The 17,074-nt window shown below is 46.3% G+C and overlaps 1 protein-coding gene across 2 annotated transcripts in view; it reads right to left on the bottom strand.

Moving 5' to 3' along the window:
* Positions 1–2,872: 2,872 nt before the first annotated feature.
* LOC119171904 (Zona pelucida superfamily protein qsm) overlaps positions 2,873–17,074 on the bottom strand; it is a 41,032-nt gene continuing 26,830 nt past the window's right edge. The window contains exon 8 of one of the 2 annotated variants that reach the window (XM_075885679.1): positions 2,873–3,068. In XM_075885679.1, coding sequence (XP_075741794.1) covers positions 3,004–3,068 — 65 coding nt within the window. In that variant the 3' untranslated portion in view covers positions 2,873–3,003. Of the gene's footprint in view, positions 3,069–8,051; positions 8,790–17,074 lie in introns of those variants that run through there. The other variant, XM_075885678.1, reaches the window with a different exon arrangement.

The following is a 17,074-nucleotide window of genomic DNA, read 5'->3' as shown; positions in this document are numbered from 1 at the left end:
GCCGCGATAAAATGCAGCCCCCTTAGCGTAGACGTATGAACTGAAAGAAAACGAAAATTCATGCAGCCGTCTTGCTGCTGTTCCTAGTGGTTCGCCAATTAGTGTCAACGTAAATTATTAGAAAGACTTACAAAAAAGAGAGAGAAACGAAAACAAGTGAGATGACAGCAACACGAAATTAGTTCCCAATGAGATTATTCTGAAATGTTGGCTTCCAGCACCCACTAGTACATCTATTAGTTAGGTTTTGCCTATAAAAGCGGAAAAGGGTGCAACAAGACTTTTCAGAGCAAGCACGAAAATGAAGTTTTAACTTAACAGCGGGGACTTGCAGATAAGCCCCTGCCGCACCACTTTATTTATTTATAAACTGTGCTGTCCTGAGGAATATGCAGGAGTATGTCATAAAAGTATGCCACTGCTAACCGGGTACTTGATAACTCTCATTCTTCGTGGCACAGACAATGCTAAGGACAAAAAATACTGGCATAAGGGAGCAAGACAAGAAGTCCGCGGTCATCCTCTGCGCGCAAGGCATCTCGCACAACCTGGCAAAAATGGGCAGCTGAAATGGGATACACGTTTTTTTTTTCAGCTCGTAATTGCTCGTCAAGCATTTGCAAACAAATGAATCAGATGTGTCGTACGAATGTAGGCTGCACCACAAATCATTGCGATCAGTTGGTACCATGCATTGAGGGCGTCGCTTATTCTATTCCCCCGTTCGGTGGCCACACCCAACTCATCCAAACGGGCATATGACTTCATAAAAGTTGTTAGAGCATAAGGACATTGTGACCATGTGCAATTCAGGGCATCTGAGCATCCACTGCTGAGATTGTGAATGCTCGCCTCAAGCAGCAGCACGAGCGTACTACGCAGGTCTGGTGAAAAATTAATTTCACAAATCGTTAAAGCCCGAAACATCGCTAACCTAGAAGACAACGAAAAGACGGGACTGAAGCGGAGAAACACACTGTTTCTCCACTTCAGCCCTGTTTTTTTTTTTTCACTGCTCATTCGCAGTATAGAGCACCAACTCGTCCTTCGGCACACCCGTCTGCTCTAGAAGACATCGGCGTTAGTACCCCTTCCAGGTGCCACAGATGAGCGCTCAAGAAAGCTCGCGCCTCCGATTTCTAACGGCTACGTGAAAAGCAGGCGCCGGCGCAACAAAGAAGCATCAAAAGATTCCACGTGCGCGTCTCGTCTCCCCCTCGAAAAGCCGCCGCCACGCCGTCGAAATCGCGGATGATATGCCCAGTGAACTCTAGAAATATCAATAACAAAGGAATAAGTCACTCCCTAGTTGCGTCACGGGCCATGAAAATCACGGAGAAGGGTCCCACCCCTTCCCAAACCTTGGCTGTGCGGTGCGCCAACGAAAAGCCTGGAAACTTCTAGAACTCGGGGCGAACGTATAAGCAGCTGGCGAAGAAGATGAAGTGAGTTATTCGCCAGTGAGCGGAGGCTTGTCCGACAGGCACGAAGCAGGTGAAATCAGAGTGCATATTCCGCCAGTGGGCAAATACGTGTCCTGAAGTAGTAGAGCATAAGATGGCCGACTTGTCAGTGGCGAAGAAGTTTGGTTATTGAAGTGCGGTCAGTTTGCGAGGCGAGAGTTTTCTGGAAGAGAAATCTCGGACGTGGCGAGACGACGACCGGCGCTGGATATAGTGTGAGCGTTTCCTTTTAGAGAAGCATGTAAGCTTGATTCCGAGAACTTTAGAGTAAATACGTTTCGCGAACGTTTTATAATTGTCTTGGTTGGTTAATGCATGGAACTGCATATTAACGCGAGTGTTCGTTTGCGTGTATTGTAGTACCTTGCGAGTTGTATTGAATTTGATAACTGCCGCATGTGCACGTTTGTGTGTTGTTTGTTCTGCTTTCTCCGAGAATATTATTTTGTTTTGTTATCAACTCTCGGCTCTTCCTCATTCTTTGAACCACAGCTGGTGCTCGCTCAAGCGCCAAAAGGACCGATACTGAATTGTCCGCGCTTTCGTGGTGCAATTCCAAGGGCCGACACGTCAGCCCTTGGAATTAGTCCAGCGATTGCTTGTTATTAACGGGACCAGTGACACCAGGGCAATTTTAGATAAAACGGTGGCCTTCCTATCGCGGCTAGATAATCATAGTTCTCTTTTGTTAATCTACTTTGAGTGTGTATCTGTCAGGATTTGCTCCTTTTTGCTGTGCCTATTTTTGTCGTTGTTTGTTGCTGTTGTTGTTGTTGTCGTCGTCGTCGTCGTTGTTGTTGTCGTTGTTGTTGTTGATACCGTGACGTATATTTATCATGGCGTATGAGCAATAAGTGCTTTGTTGTTAGTCAGATCCCGTGTCCTGTGTTTCCTCTGCCCGTACACGTCAGGTGCGCGCTTTGTTTCGAGGAGGAGGAGGAGGAGGAGGAGGAAAGTTTAGGAGGAAGGACAGGGAGGTTAGCCAGTTCTTAAACCGGCTGGCTACCCAGTGCTGGGGAAAGGGGTGAGGGGAATAAAATATGATAAAAAGAAATCTTGCAAAGAGAGCGAGATAAATTGCAAAAAAAATCGGCAGAGGAAAGACAACATCAAAGAGTATAAGGCACTTAATATCCATATTGAAGTCGGTTAATATTTCCAAATGTGAACCATGCTGAAGCCGATTTGAGTGTGTGCGAGGCATCGGTAGAAGTAGTCGTTTCATTTCAGGGCCGATGCTTGTCGAAGAGGAGACGTTCGATGTCTACTCTTTGAAAACAAGAGTAGGTGGGAAAGAGGAGTGGACATGCGTTCATTGAAGCGAGCTAGTTCTTGCAAAAACAGGAAGCATCCTTTTTTAATCTTGTATCCCAAATACGGGTCAATAGAACTCAGACAAACACTGCACGTACAAATGTTAAGGCGTTTCTTTATTATTTCACATGGCTACTGGCTTTTTAGTTGCCAGCACCACTAAAACGCTACACTCTTTTGGAACATCCAAAGTATGTACATTAGTAATGTCAGCAGGATGTAAACGCTACTGCAATTTCACGTGGCCGACGCGCGTGCTTTCATTCTGGCGTCCTTCATTCAACAAAACGCCTGAAAAAAATAGAGGGAAAATAGACAAGCATAGAAATGCGCACAGAACAAACCAGTGAACATTTACAGTACAAAGGCAGTGAACTACAACACATCGCCTATGCTCCGTTTCATGCATATAGTGCAACACTGCGGAGGCTGGCATGACTTGGATTTGCGCTGTAGCTGCCTCCGCACCAATAAATATTTCATAGTTTTCCCCAGTCATTGCTTCATTTTGTTCTAAACTTAGGCTGAGCAATAAATGAGGGCGTTTTCGTAGCTCGATAATGCACAAGCTGTTGAAAACGGCTGATGATACACCATCGCTAACCAATAAGCGCTTCGTTACTTTTATGGGAAATTTTTTTTTATTCCCATTCGTAGCCCTTTGGGGTGCGTCCTCTCAGCGTTACGCCGCCATTTGCAACCACGATTGCTGACGACGAGATGCGGCCAGCCAAACATTTCCATAATCGAACTTCTTGTGCACGCTTCCGCTGCAGCGTACGCTAAAGAGTAATAATCATTGTTCTACGTCCCAAAACGAAGATTTGATTATGAGGGACGCCATATAGGAGGGCTCCGGAAATTTCGACCAGCTTCTTTAAAGTGCCCCCAAATCAAAGTTCGCAGGCCTTTAGCACTTCGGCTCCAATAAAATGCGGCCATAGTGGTCTAGATTCGAACCCGCGACCTTCGGTATAGCAGTCAGGAGCCATAACCACTAGACCGCAGCATCGGGTGCGTAGCGCACTATGTATGAAACAGAGCATATATCTCTAAACATAAACAAAGAAGTCACGCAAATCAGTCGCTATTAAAACGCACTTGAACACCACACTTATTTTGAAGACATAGAAACAGGTAAACAGTAATGACGACTGTTACAGAAATAAAGAGACACAGTAGAGGAAATAGACAGGTACAACTAACTATTCGTACAAGTGTTAAAGGAGAACAGTCATGAGTGAGGATGTCGAGAGACCAACACTCGAAAAAAAAAAAACAATGACCACACACAAAACGCTCTTAATAGCTCAAAGGTTAGCGCGCTGTCTCCACAATGAACACAAACAAACAGCACGTGACGCGCTCGTTATTTGGCAATGCGCTGTGCCGATGACTCAGTTATGCCTGATGATGATGACACTGGCCGATGATAATGATGGAACGCACGCAATGGCACAATGTCCCTGTTTTCACGGACGCGAGTTGCTTGAATGCGAGTCAACAATGTCACGAAGCGACGCCAGAAGCTGCTTCATTATGTAGGTCGAGCTGAAATAGCATTGCGTGTTCGTTTTCTTATATTTAATGGAGGTAGTTTCAGTCAACCACATGTCTGTTTTTTTTTTTCTGCCTTGCCTTCAAGAGGGTGAGTGAAAAAGCTTATTTAACTACGAGGCGAAAAAATAATGCACGTTCAGTTCCAACAAAAGATGTGCAGGTCATTTTTTTTTCGTGTCAATATAACTGTCTTTTCTTTTCGTCCCATGAAATAAAAGAATACATTTAAGAAGCAGATGTTATCGCGAATAATGTCATGCACATTATAACAGTAGTGTACATCCCAAGTATTTCACAATTATTTGAGATTTTTTTCTTTGTGGCTTCCTTCGCACATTCGGGAGCTTTTTTTTTTCAAATCCATAGTATTTACTTTTACATGCTAAATAACCTGTCTTTTGTATGCGCAACCATTTCTTAACATTTTGTGACGTCGTGGATTGTTTACTTGTATGTGATAACAAAAACTGCGTGTTGAACTTCCTCGAAAGAGACAGAAATAGAGAGCAAAGACAGGCAGGTTAACCAAGCTTGAATCGGTTGGCTACCCTACATTTGAGTTCGGGGAGGGAGAATAACACAAAGGAGAGAGAGAAAAAGATGAGAGTCAGAAAGAGATGGTTAAATAGTCAGCTCGAGACGTCCTAATTACCAATATATCCATTCTGGAGACGGCTCCAAATTTGTGCATCAAGATTTTCCTTGTACCAACTAACAAAAAACACATGCGCGTATTTTGCTGCTTTTTGCCGGTGGATAAACAAACTCTTTGCAGGATTTTCTTTTTCGCACGCCAAGAGCTGCGCGAGAACTTTGGTCGATTTCATCAGCTATAGTCTGCATATCGCGCCGCAGCAACTTCGGACATGACTTCGTGACAGGTGATCGAAGGCCGAGACAAATGTATAGAGAGGGCAGGCTTTAAAAAGTCATTTTTTGTGCGTTCACGAAGTGGTGGGATTGTGAGTCGTGGCATCCAATAACGTCAAATGTGCAGATAACATTTCCAGTTCAATCATAAACTTCGCAAAGCTCATACCACACTCGTTTGTTCAACGGTCATTGAAAACACTGACGTTCTACGCAGGCATGAATCTGCTGTAAAACCTTCGGATACACCCTTTTCACCTGTACTTTTCCAAGAGAACTTAAAAGCAAGCCTGAGCTCTGGGAAAACTCCCACATCCATGTATCACTACACGCGAATGCAGATACAGCCTCGCCGAACAATTGATGAACAAATTTTATAGCATTCGAGAGGAAGCAGACTAGCTTTTGTGAGTCAACTTCCCATGTCTCAAACATATATCGAGGCGGCCCATAGCTGCAACTAGCAGCTTAACAGACGCGTTTGAGCACGCGTCAAACGCACCCATGAACCCATCTTGGCACCACTAGACAACCACTCCTGATCAAATAAGTTGCGTTCAAGATGTTAAAGTCTGCAAACTGGTTGAGACTTTAAGAGGAGCACCCGGGCTTTACCAAATCTATCCTTGAGTAGCTCACGGTATCAATGCACTAACTCATGACAGTAACCCCAAGGATTTCTGCCAACTTTCTTGAAAGTATTCGTTCGTTCCAAGCATCTTGTCCCCGTCACTGTTGTGTGCTGCCGCGGCAAAGCTTCAGAATCCCATTGCTGAACATTTTCTAGCAAACGGCGGACTATTCACAGACCATGGTTCACACATTAAGCACTGTTCTGGCGACTGTACTTGATGACAACCCAAGGTAGAGCTCTGTTTGCTTCATGATTTGGCCTCAGAGCTGATGAATTCAGAAATCAACGAAACACAACACCTAATATGTGCTGATGGGCTAGTTTATCAGCCATGAGCTCTTTGAAGCAGTGTGTGTGTATTTTTTTTTGTGCGATGCTTCATCAAAAGAAACAAATTGCACAAAGAAATTGTGCACGTGAGGCAAGTAAGTTCAAGAAAACAGAACCATGAAAACGTGTTTTTTAACGACGTGCCATATATCAGCGTCTACAGGTGAGTGATGAGACAGAGATCAAAAACAAAACTCGATGAAAATAAAAAGGCATTACGCAAAGCGGTGGGTGATAGTCAAATGATTTACCAGCTTCCCGATTCGTTTTTTGTTTTTTAGAAAACTGTACAAGTTCTTGGCTACAGTCTGTACAGGGACGGGAACGCTTGTTATAGACACGCAATCACAGAAATAAGCAAAACAAATGTTGTTCTACCTTTTACTTGATGCAGTAGCGTCGTGAATAAGCGCTGAAGAGGTGCTGAAGAGATACGAAATAGGAACGACTTAAATTATGAAGTGCTAGCGATAGAATCCCATCGGGAGGAGTTCACCAAGTATTCCATTCGTAATAACTCTTTGTTATTGGTCAACTTCCACTCCAGATGGCGAGCCACTTGGTGACATCCTATCAACATGTCTTTGTGTTGATAGGATGGCGGAGCATGATGCCACAGAGTAAAAAGATAACAAAGGAAGACAAATCGCGAATGCTTGCTTCCTTGAGAGCTAGTGGCAATTATGAGAAGCCGCAAGCTATTGCAAGATTTCTTCGGCTTATAGCGTCTCATACATTTTTACTTGTGTATAAAATTTGGGTGAGTATCGCAATTTTTAGCAACTTGCGCTTCCATTTCTTCAAGAACTGTTTCTCTCGTGGTGCACTAACGTTATTGTGTTGTAATAGTGCTCACGTGTGCGTTTTTTTTAGGCTACTTGTCTTTGTCGTCACATAAAAAGGGGTGCCGTTACAGTGCCTAAAGAGTCTGATTTTCGAAATAGAAGTCCATAAACGGCAATATAAATATATGAAAAAATATTTCCACACTTGTGAAATGGGCGAACCACGTCTTTTTGCTTATTCCGTAGACGCCATGCCTGCTATTGATAATAGCATTGATATTTACTAAATGTGGTGCCATAGGTCTGGAAATATCTTTTGAATGAAACGAGCCATGTGACTGAACTTTGTGGCGAAAAGCTGCAAATTAAATTATGAGCAAGAACGGCACGAAAAACACAGTAGAAATCTCACACTTCGTACAAGTGCAATATAGCTGCCTCCGATGTGACGCAGTGGCGTACTTTCGCCGCGCTTGGAAGGACGTGAACAAACAGAACAGATACACAAACAATCAGCGCATGTCGAATTGTCACACGGTGAGCACAAACAAAAAAGGCAATGGTACAGTTCGGGAACAAAGCTATCTATAATTAATTCCACACACACTCACATCAACTGACTTTTGTTTTTCATTTCTTGACAAAAAACGTTCAATTTGTTGACCCTGACGGCGTAAGAACTACGAGTGGTACAAAAAAAATATCTTATGGTCTCTATCTTTTGTTTTTGTAAACTTTGACTACACATAAACTATTAAAATACACTACAGACCGTTACAGTGAATAATAATAATTAGGTATGCGCTAGTCATACACCGAAGTGCCTCGTGTAAGGTTTCAAGATACTGCAAATGAAATGAACACGTGGAATTGAAGATCACTGTCATGCAGTGTCAAATATGCATTACGTTTGGCGACTAATTCTTATAACGCAATATTTTGCTAAGGTCCTGGAGGACAGCAGAACTACTTCAGTTAATGGCTTCTAGTTTTGCTCAATCATTAAATGAAAACCATTAAATTGCAGTTACCTTACTTTTTCGACTCTCCCAAGGGGCCGCCTAGCCAATTCCAACTAACTTGCATCTTTCTAGGTTTCTTTTTTTCTTGTTTATTATATATAGAAGAACGAGTAAACAAAACCTAGTTCAAACATATTTTTCTTACCACTGAGCTCACCGAATGAGTAGTTATCGCGAGACGCTGGCAACGTTGCTTTCTGTAAGGTCTTTCGGAGAGCTGACAGGCATCCTAACGCTCATGTGTGCATGACTTGAAAAAAGGGGGTGCAATTTTCAACGATCGCAGTACGTGACACTAGCGCGATACAAACGGGACAAGCAGGCGAGATGCAGACGCCCCAACCGCAAATATCACCATAGCCCGGGCCGTCTACTACTTCTCCTTGTGTTCTGTTTACACTGCGCTAGTAAACCCAAGAGACAAATATAGGGATCAACGAGCCCCGTTTAACGACGGTACTTTCACACTTCCCGTCTTTCTCTCAAATACGGTCGACAGGACGATGCTTTCTCGGGAACATAATTCGTTTTGTTCTTCGGTGCGACGGGAGTCACCGGAAACTAAAGGTCGGTGGCTCGAAGCGCAGTTTTCGGCATGTATTAGTGGCCAGCGAATCGCCACGTGATCAGAACGAAAGCCTGAGCGTCGCCCGCGAGTAAGCGAGAACCAGGCCAAGCAGAGGAAGCGCGCAGAAGCAGCAGCAGCCGCGACGACCGGCGGCAGCAGAGCGATCCTGGAAGGACGCGTCCCCGTCCTGCTTGAGCGGCAGCTGGTTGGCCGTCCGAGCGTCGAACTCGCCCGATATGGACCCTGCAAACGCCAAGCAACGCGCCAAGCCCATAAGATAGATTTACCAGCGCAAAACAAAAAAAGCAGCACTCTTAGCGAAGCCCATAAGCTTTGGTCCGGTACAGGAGTGCGCCGATATCTGCTTTGCGTTTCAAAACCCGCTTCTAAGCCTACACTTTGCGGACAGCTTTTCCTAGCAATGAAGAGAATGCTACACAGCCAAACTATATCGCAAATTATTGCGGTCTGACAAATTTGTCCAATGTTTTATAAATAATAATTATTACGTAACCCTCATTTTATATAGATTCTTTGAGACCAGATACCGCACACGTCAGTGAGGTATTCATATTTGTTTAATTTTAAACGTTGCCCTTTCATGCTCTTGCGCGCGTGAGGAAGTCGCACCTTTTCTTTTTTTTTGCATCTTCAGGTGATTATCGGTACCATTGTCGCTCTTCCGTGTACTTGCCTAAAAACTTGAGATAAATATTACCTGCAAGTGATCGTCCAAGAAGATACCTGAAATACTATGAATCTCTCACGTGGTGCACCGATATCTTCCAACATTTGTACAAAACGCGTGTCAAACAATACCACTTGGCGTAAACGTGCATGTGTTGTCCGCGAAAATAGTGCAGTGTATTTTGAACGCGCAGTTATTTTATTGCGATAGCAATTATATTGTGGGCTTTTAGTATACCAATCCTCTTCATCTGTACATTATCATCATTATCATGTATTGCTTATGCATCCTCATCGTTGTCACGTATCATCATCATCTTGGTTCGTGCATCTCCGCTGTCGGCTGCCGGTTCCTCGGGCCTAATAAAGGTCTTCCAAACCAAGACTTCATACGTGGTGGAGGTGCTGTTAGATCCCTCGTCATCCTCTCGACCACTCTACCCCCTGGAGCTACGTTCAGGTCGCCGCTTGGGCCAGGTGTCTGGAAATATGTCGCACCAAGAAGAGGTCGATGCTGCAACCGTTACCACTCCGCCGCCGCGTGCCGCGCCTTTTCACGTCATTAACAGCCCCCAGCGTGAGCCCCATCCCTTCGCTGGTATGCGCGGGGAAGATGTGGAGTAATGGCTGGACGATTTCGAACGTGTCGGCGCTGCTAACCGGTGGGATAACACCTACAAACTCGCTTACGTGTCATTCTACCTCACGGGTGTCGCGAAGACGTGGTTCCTCAACCACTACATCGACATCCCCGACTGGTCCGCCTTCAAAGATCAGCTTCGGCATGTCTTTGGCACACCGACTGTTCGTTCGGCTCTCGCAAAGAAAGCTCTCGCGGCTCGGAAACAGCACATCGGCGAGTCGTATACATCCTACATCGAGGATGTCCTTTCACTTTGCCGCCGGGTTGAAACCCCAATGACAGAGTCAGACAAGGTACGCCAGCTTCTTAAGGGGATTGCACCCGTCGCATTCAATGCCCTTGCAATCCAGAATCCAGCTACTGTTGCTGACGTTGCGACAACCTGTCAGCGCCTCGAAGAACTCGAGTCTATGCGCCTACAACCGGACAGTGACGCGGCCCGTATTACGGCAGATCCAAACCTACGAGACACAATAAGGGTGATTATACGCGAAGAGTTAGAATCAATGGGATTCACACTACCTTCAGTGTGTCCCATGCAGTCTTCTTCAACGTCATTGCGGGATGTCATCAGGGAGGAGCTCACGTCCATGACCCACATGGCCCACCTGCAGCCCACTGTCGCTCGTACTCTCCCATCGTTCTCGCATGCCGTCGCCGCACCATCAGGCACCGTCAGCTCGACGCCGCCGCCACCAACGTACGCGTCGGTTTCTGCCGCACCTCCCAGAAGCTTTCCCACGAGCTTTCCATCACCACCGCCTGAGCCATCATCTGTCCCTCTCACTGCTATCTCTCCCGGGGCATCTAACACAAGCTACTACCCTTCTTATCGATCGACTCGCCCTACGTGCTATTATTGTGGCTATCGTGGTCACATTTCACGCTTTTGCCGCAAGCGCCAGCAAGATGAGCGCCGAGGGTACGACATACGCGAACGAGACTATACCGCAGGAGCCTTGTACCAGGGCCGTCGTTATTCGTCACCGCCGCGTCGGTCTCCATCTCCGCCAGCATCCGGTGAACTGCGCAGTAGTCATCGATCAACCAGACGCCGTTCACCATCACCCTACCGTCGCTCCTCTTCTCCTCTTCAGCCTGCTTCCCTCGCTTCTGATCGGCGTCCGGAAAACTAAGCGATGCAGTTTTTGGAGGACAAACTGCATTCCAACACAGTACTCCAATTCCTCCAGCGCGCCCTTACAATATGATTGCAGTCTCAGTTGAGGGAGTGGACGTTGATGCTTTGGTGGACACTGGGGCTGGGTTTTCTATTATTTGTGCTGATTTGTGTACCCGTCTTCGAAAAGTCATGACGCCTCATGATGGACCAACACTGGTTACAGCCCAGGGAACAATGATTCGCCCTTCCGCTCTCTGTACTGCCCGTGTGCTAATCGACGACATTCTTCATTATATACAATTCGCTGTGCTATCCCCGTGCTCCCACGAACTCATTTTAGGCTGGGACTTTCTTTCATCTGCTTCCGCGGCTATTTATTGTGCACAACGTGTCGTCCATCTTACTGACACAGACCACTTGCTTAGTGACGAAACCTACAGGCCCTTTCGACTCGTCGCTGCTGTAGACATCGAGTTACCCCCAAATGAACATCAATTAGTCACTGTTTTGTCCAACGACGTTGACTCTGGTGACATTTTGGTCACTCCATCGCCCCGTTGCCTCAATAAAGGCATAGCTCTCGCATCAGGTGTGGCTCGCTTCAACAATGGATCAGCTGTCCTCGCTGCTACGAACACCACACCAGATAAAAGTTTACTGCCGCGGGGCACTACTGTCGCCTGCGTTGCCGATCTGGAGCCTGTGTGCGTCGTGCCTCTTACCCCTGCCTCCCCTAAAGGCCATCTTGGAGATCATACTGCTTCCTCGGCCTTTACAGCAGCCGTCAACAAGGACTTGACAGACTCACAGAAGCAGCAGCTGCTTGATTTGTTGCAAAAACATGCAAACTCTTTTGACATTCATTCATCCAGCCTGGGTCAGACAACTGCTACAGCACATCGTATTCAGACCGACGGAACATCCATTGTGTATCGTCGTCCTTACCGCGTCTCCCTAGCCGAACGGAAAATCATTGAGGAAAACGTAGACGATATGCTGCAACGGGAGATAATCCGACCCTCAACCAGTCCTTGGTCGTCTCCAGTGGTTCTGGTGCGTAAAAAAGACGGTTCCGTACGATTTTGCGTCGATTACCGAGCACTCAATAAGATCACTAGGAAGGACGTATACCCCATGCCACGTATCGACGACGCCCTCGATTCCTTACAAGGTGCTGAATTCTTTTCAAGCCTCGACTTGCATTCCGGCTATTGGCAAATCCCCATGCACGAAGATGACAAAGAAAAAACGGCGTTTGCAACCCCGGACGGCCTATACGAATTCAATGTTATGCCGTTTGGTCTATGCAATGCACCCGCAACTTTTTAGCGCTTGATTGACACCGTGCTGCGTGGCCTGAAATGGAAGACTTGCCTATGTTACCTCGATGACATTGTTGTCTTTTCGTCGACGTTTCCTCAACATCTGCAACGCTTGGACGAGATCCTGACTTGCCTTGCGGGCGCTGGTCTTCAAATTAACACCAAGAAGTGCCATTTCGCCAGCAGATCTATCAAGGTCCTTGGTCATGTTGTGAGCAAGGACGGAATTCGTCCAGACCCTGAGAAAACTGCTGCGGTGCTTCGCTTCCCTCGCCCTGAGAAGCCGAAAGATTTGCGAAGTTTCCTTGGTCTCGCCTCCTACTTTCGGCGATTCATACAAAATTTTGCCTCCATAGCCGCACCACTCCATAAGCTACTTGCTTCTGGTACGCCCTTTCAGTGGTCTCAGGAATGTGAATCGGCTTTCGACAGGTTGAAGAGTGCCCTCACGACCGATCCTGTACTTTCTCATTTTCACGATGGTGCACCGACCTTCCTCCATACGGACGCTAGCGGCCACGGTTTAGGAGCCGTCCTCCTCCAGCGCGACAACTCTTCGCGAGAGCGAGTCGTTGCGTACGCCAGCCGCGTCCTCTCCGCAGCCGAGAGGAACTACACGATCACCGAGAAGGAGTGCCTCGCCGTCGTTTGGTCAGTGCAGAAATTTCGTCCCTATCTTCACGGCCGCCATTTCACAATTGTGACCGACCACCATGCTCTATGTTGGCTTTCGACACTCAAGAACTTGTCGGGACGCCTCGGCCGCTGGATTCTACGCCTACAAGAGTGTGATTTTGCCATCGTATACAAGTGTGGCAGGAAACATAGTGACGCCGACGCTCTTTCTCGCTGCCCACTACCAGCGACTCCACTCGGGGTTTCCGCAATCAATTCGCACAACACGCCCTCGGAGTCCACGTCTACGGCGGTTTCCTCTCTCGCCTCTATGGACCAGCTGCCTTCGGACGACCCGCACGATTTTTCTTCTCGACAGCTGGCTGACCCATACTGTCGACGTATTATAGGCTACCTCACTGGCAGTTCCCGTCCACCTAATGCGAGGCTCCGTCGCCAACTCTCGCAATTTAAGCTGGACAACTCGGTGCTGTACCGCAAAATTTACCATCCTGACGGTCAGCGCTGGGTTCCCGTTCTACCCCGATCGCTTCGGTCCGAAGTCCTCAGAGCACTTCATGACCATCCGACGGCTGGTCACCTTGGTTACCACAAAACCTATGATCGCCTTCGAAGTCGGTTTTATTGGCCAGGTATTACCACTAGTGTAGCTCGGTACGCTGGGTCCTGCACTACCTGCCAATGTAGAAAACTACCCACATCTGCTCCAGCCGGTACACTACAGCCTCTTCCATGCCCAGCCACACCATTCGAAGTTGTAGGCATCGATCTTTATGGCCCCCTTCCAGTCAGTGCTGCTGGAAACCGATGGATAGTAACAGCCGTTGACCATTTGACGCGCTACGCCGAGACGGCATCTGTCACTACCGGTTCAGCTTCTGAAATTGCCGACTTCATCCTCCGAGCCATTATACTGCGTCATGGTGCTCCACGTGTATTGCTCAGCGACCGTGGAAGGGCCTTCCTTTCACAACTAGTGAACGAACTTCTTCGCGCCTCTGGTACAACTCACAAGACTGCCTCTAGTTATCATCCCCAAACTAACGGCCTCACTGAGCGATTCCACCGCACTCTTGCTGACATGATCGCCGCCTACATTCAACCAGACCACAAGAACTTAGATGTAGTTCTACCATTCGTCACTTTCGCCTACAATACGGCTATTCAGCGGACAACCGGCTACTCACCATTTTACCTAGTTTATGGACGCTCCCCTACTTCTTTGCTGGACGTCCCCTTCTTTACCTGCCATGCGGATTCATCTCCATCCTCTTCAGAGGAATACGTTTTGCGGCTCGCAGAGAGCCACAAACGTGCTCGTATAAACACTGAAGCCCGACAGCAAGACAGAAAGCTGGTTTATGATGAATCACATCGTGCTGTATCCTTTCAACCTGGAGACGAAGTGCTCCTTTTGACGCCTATTCGCACATCTGGTTTGTGCGACAAGTTGCAGCCACGATTTATCGGCCGTACACAGTTCTTGAAGAAACTTCACCAGTAAATTATCGCGTGACGCCACTTGTAGCCCCAGCAGATCGCCGTTATCGAACTACTGAAGTCGTCCATGTCTCCCGTATGAAGCCCTTCATGCGACGTTCTTTGTCCCCTTAACTTGCCGCGGCCAGGCTGGCCGCTCTCACGTGGGGGGAATCAGTGTGGGCATTTAGTATACCAATCCTCTTCATCTGTACATTATCATCATTATCATGTATTGCTTATGCATCCTCATCGTTGTCACGTATCATCATCATCTTGGTTCGTGCATCTCCGCTGTCGGCTGCCGGTTCCTCGGGCCTAATAAAGGTCTTCCAAACCAAGACTTCATAATATGGACACTCTTGGCTGGATTTTGCCGCCGGCTTCAACGTCACTCACAGTATATATAGAATAAGAAAACGCACGAAAAAAATTCAGAAAAAGACTCCATCCGGCGCACGGAATCGAACGTCGGACCTCTAAATTGTGAGTGTGCCACTGAGTCACGAAGGAGCACCTCTTTTAACATTCAAACAGCTAGCTATTTATATCTACCACTTACTGCTGGTGATGGGCATCTCGGTGGTAACTGTAGTGTTTTCATCATTACCAGCAAGATGGTGCCTTTGAGCGCGCGTCGCCACATCTTCACAACGCGGCGGCGCGCACTCTCATCTTCCACGCGTACTTTGCCTTGCGGAGAGGGGGCAGGGTGGACTCTCACGCGTGCGCTTGCTTATCTCGCAGAAGGAACAATCTTACGCCTTGCGCTTTCACCAGAACAATTCTGTTGTAGTTACCGGGAGCACAAAGGTCACTGCAATCATCGCACAGTCTCTGTTTGCGAAAAGGGCGCACATTCCATACACAGCGAAGTGAAAACTGAGACGCTTGTTGGCGTTCGTCTGTACCAGTGAGTACGTTTCGTCTGCAATTTGTGCGTGGGAAACGCGGGGCATGTTCTGATCTGCTTGCAATTCTGCGCGTGACCTTCCAATTTGCTGCTATCGCGTTCATTGCTTCGCCTTATCGGCAAAGCTGTGACTTTTCTTTTCATATCATTTTTTTTTCTTCTTTTTTGAACAATATTTGTACCTCACTGCACGGAATTGCGGGACTTGAGCAGCGACCTCCTATTTAGTCCAGATAATACGTATATTCACGAGGAAAGTGGTAACACCAACCCCCTGTTGCAAAAATGATGAGGACCACTATATTTCTATATCAATCATTTCGCGTCGGTGCTTATGATTCTTTCTGTAATTTATTTAGATCGTACCTCAAGCTAGAAGCGACAGTATTACAGACTGTTAACCTAAAAGCGTGTAGACTAATTTTTGATAGAAAACAATAACCTATTACGAGTCCCAATAGTTATTGAAATTTACCAAAAGTACTGCAACATAAAAAGTATTCCAATATCCATAGTATTCGGAAAAATGGCACCCAGTCTTGGCTTTGGAATAAATTTATACTGACTGTTTATGTTACCCATTGCTTTACGGTCACTTTGTTTGGCTGGGCTTCATATAAACTCACAAAAGCAATGGAGTGCGTTATTATGAAGACAAGCAAAGCGACGTTGCGGAAGGACCAGTTAGAAAAGCATGGAAGAGTGCTGAGCATGGTTAAAAGCAGAGGCAGCGCATAATAGTAGTGTCACAATTAATGACTCTAATACAATAAGATCCAGTACTTGTGGTGCCCTCATATTCAAGTTAGGAATGTCGAATGAAGAATGAGAATGAATCAAAAATTTTTACAAGATGGTTTCTCTTTGCGAAAAATTTCAAACTAAGTGGGCAAAGCGACAGAAAGTTTCATGTGAAGCTCACTTTGTGACTTAGGAATAGGTCTGTGATATGCATACGAATTACTGAAAGTTGAATCACACAGATGTTATCTGAACCTTAATTTCACATGTTTAAGGGAAACGTATATCTGAGATAATTCCCGCTAATGATGATAATCACTCTTTTGTTGATGAGTGATAAATTTCAGGTATGTGCGGCTTTACAACATCCGTGCATAAAATATGAGCGCATAGCAGAGAACCACACACACAGAATGAATGTGTTCCAAACGCGAGTTACGCTTTATGCAAAAGTGAAAACAAGTTTCAAGCCTGGCCTCAATTTCTTCACCATGAATTTTTTCATCGGAGAAATATTGCTGTGCTACCTACATATCATTGCTTAGAACTACTTCTTGTATTGATAATTATGTTTAATGAAAACAGTTCTAAACATAGTTGCACCTTTGCGATAAACAAATTCAGATACCACCATCCCTCTGCGGTAACCAAGTGATAACAGTGTGATTCCTTATTAAAATAGGACGCCTCGGCCGAAACGTTATTATTCCACAAACAGCAAATGTGCGTGTGTTCCTTCTGTGTAGCGAAGGTTAGTGAAATAAATCAGCAAAGGTTTTTGAATGAGAAGTCCTAACCTTATATCCTTGCTCGTGATGTTACCAATTTTGGGGCTGTAGCTAGTGAAATTTAATGAGTAGGTTTTGAAAAGCGCATCTGTGCACCTGCACCTCCGTCAATTTGCGTTTGCTATCTTCAATACCATAGTGGTAATACAACTTTATTCTGTTCCTTGGAATATACTTGCCCGTTTCACGTCAATCG

This window comes from Rhipicephalus microplus, unplaced genomic scaffold (genome assembly GCF_043290135.1).
Source record: "Rhipicephalus microplus isolate Deutch F79 unplaced genomic scaffold, USDA_Rmic scaffold_241, whole genome shotgun sequence".
NCBI lineage: Eukaryota > Metazoa > Arthropoda > Arachnida > Ixodida > Ixodidae > Rhipicephalus > Rhipicephalus microplus.
This window is presented reverse-complemented; position numbering and strand designations above follow the sequence as displayed.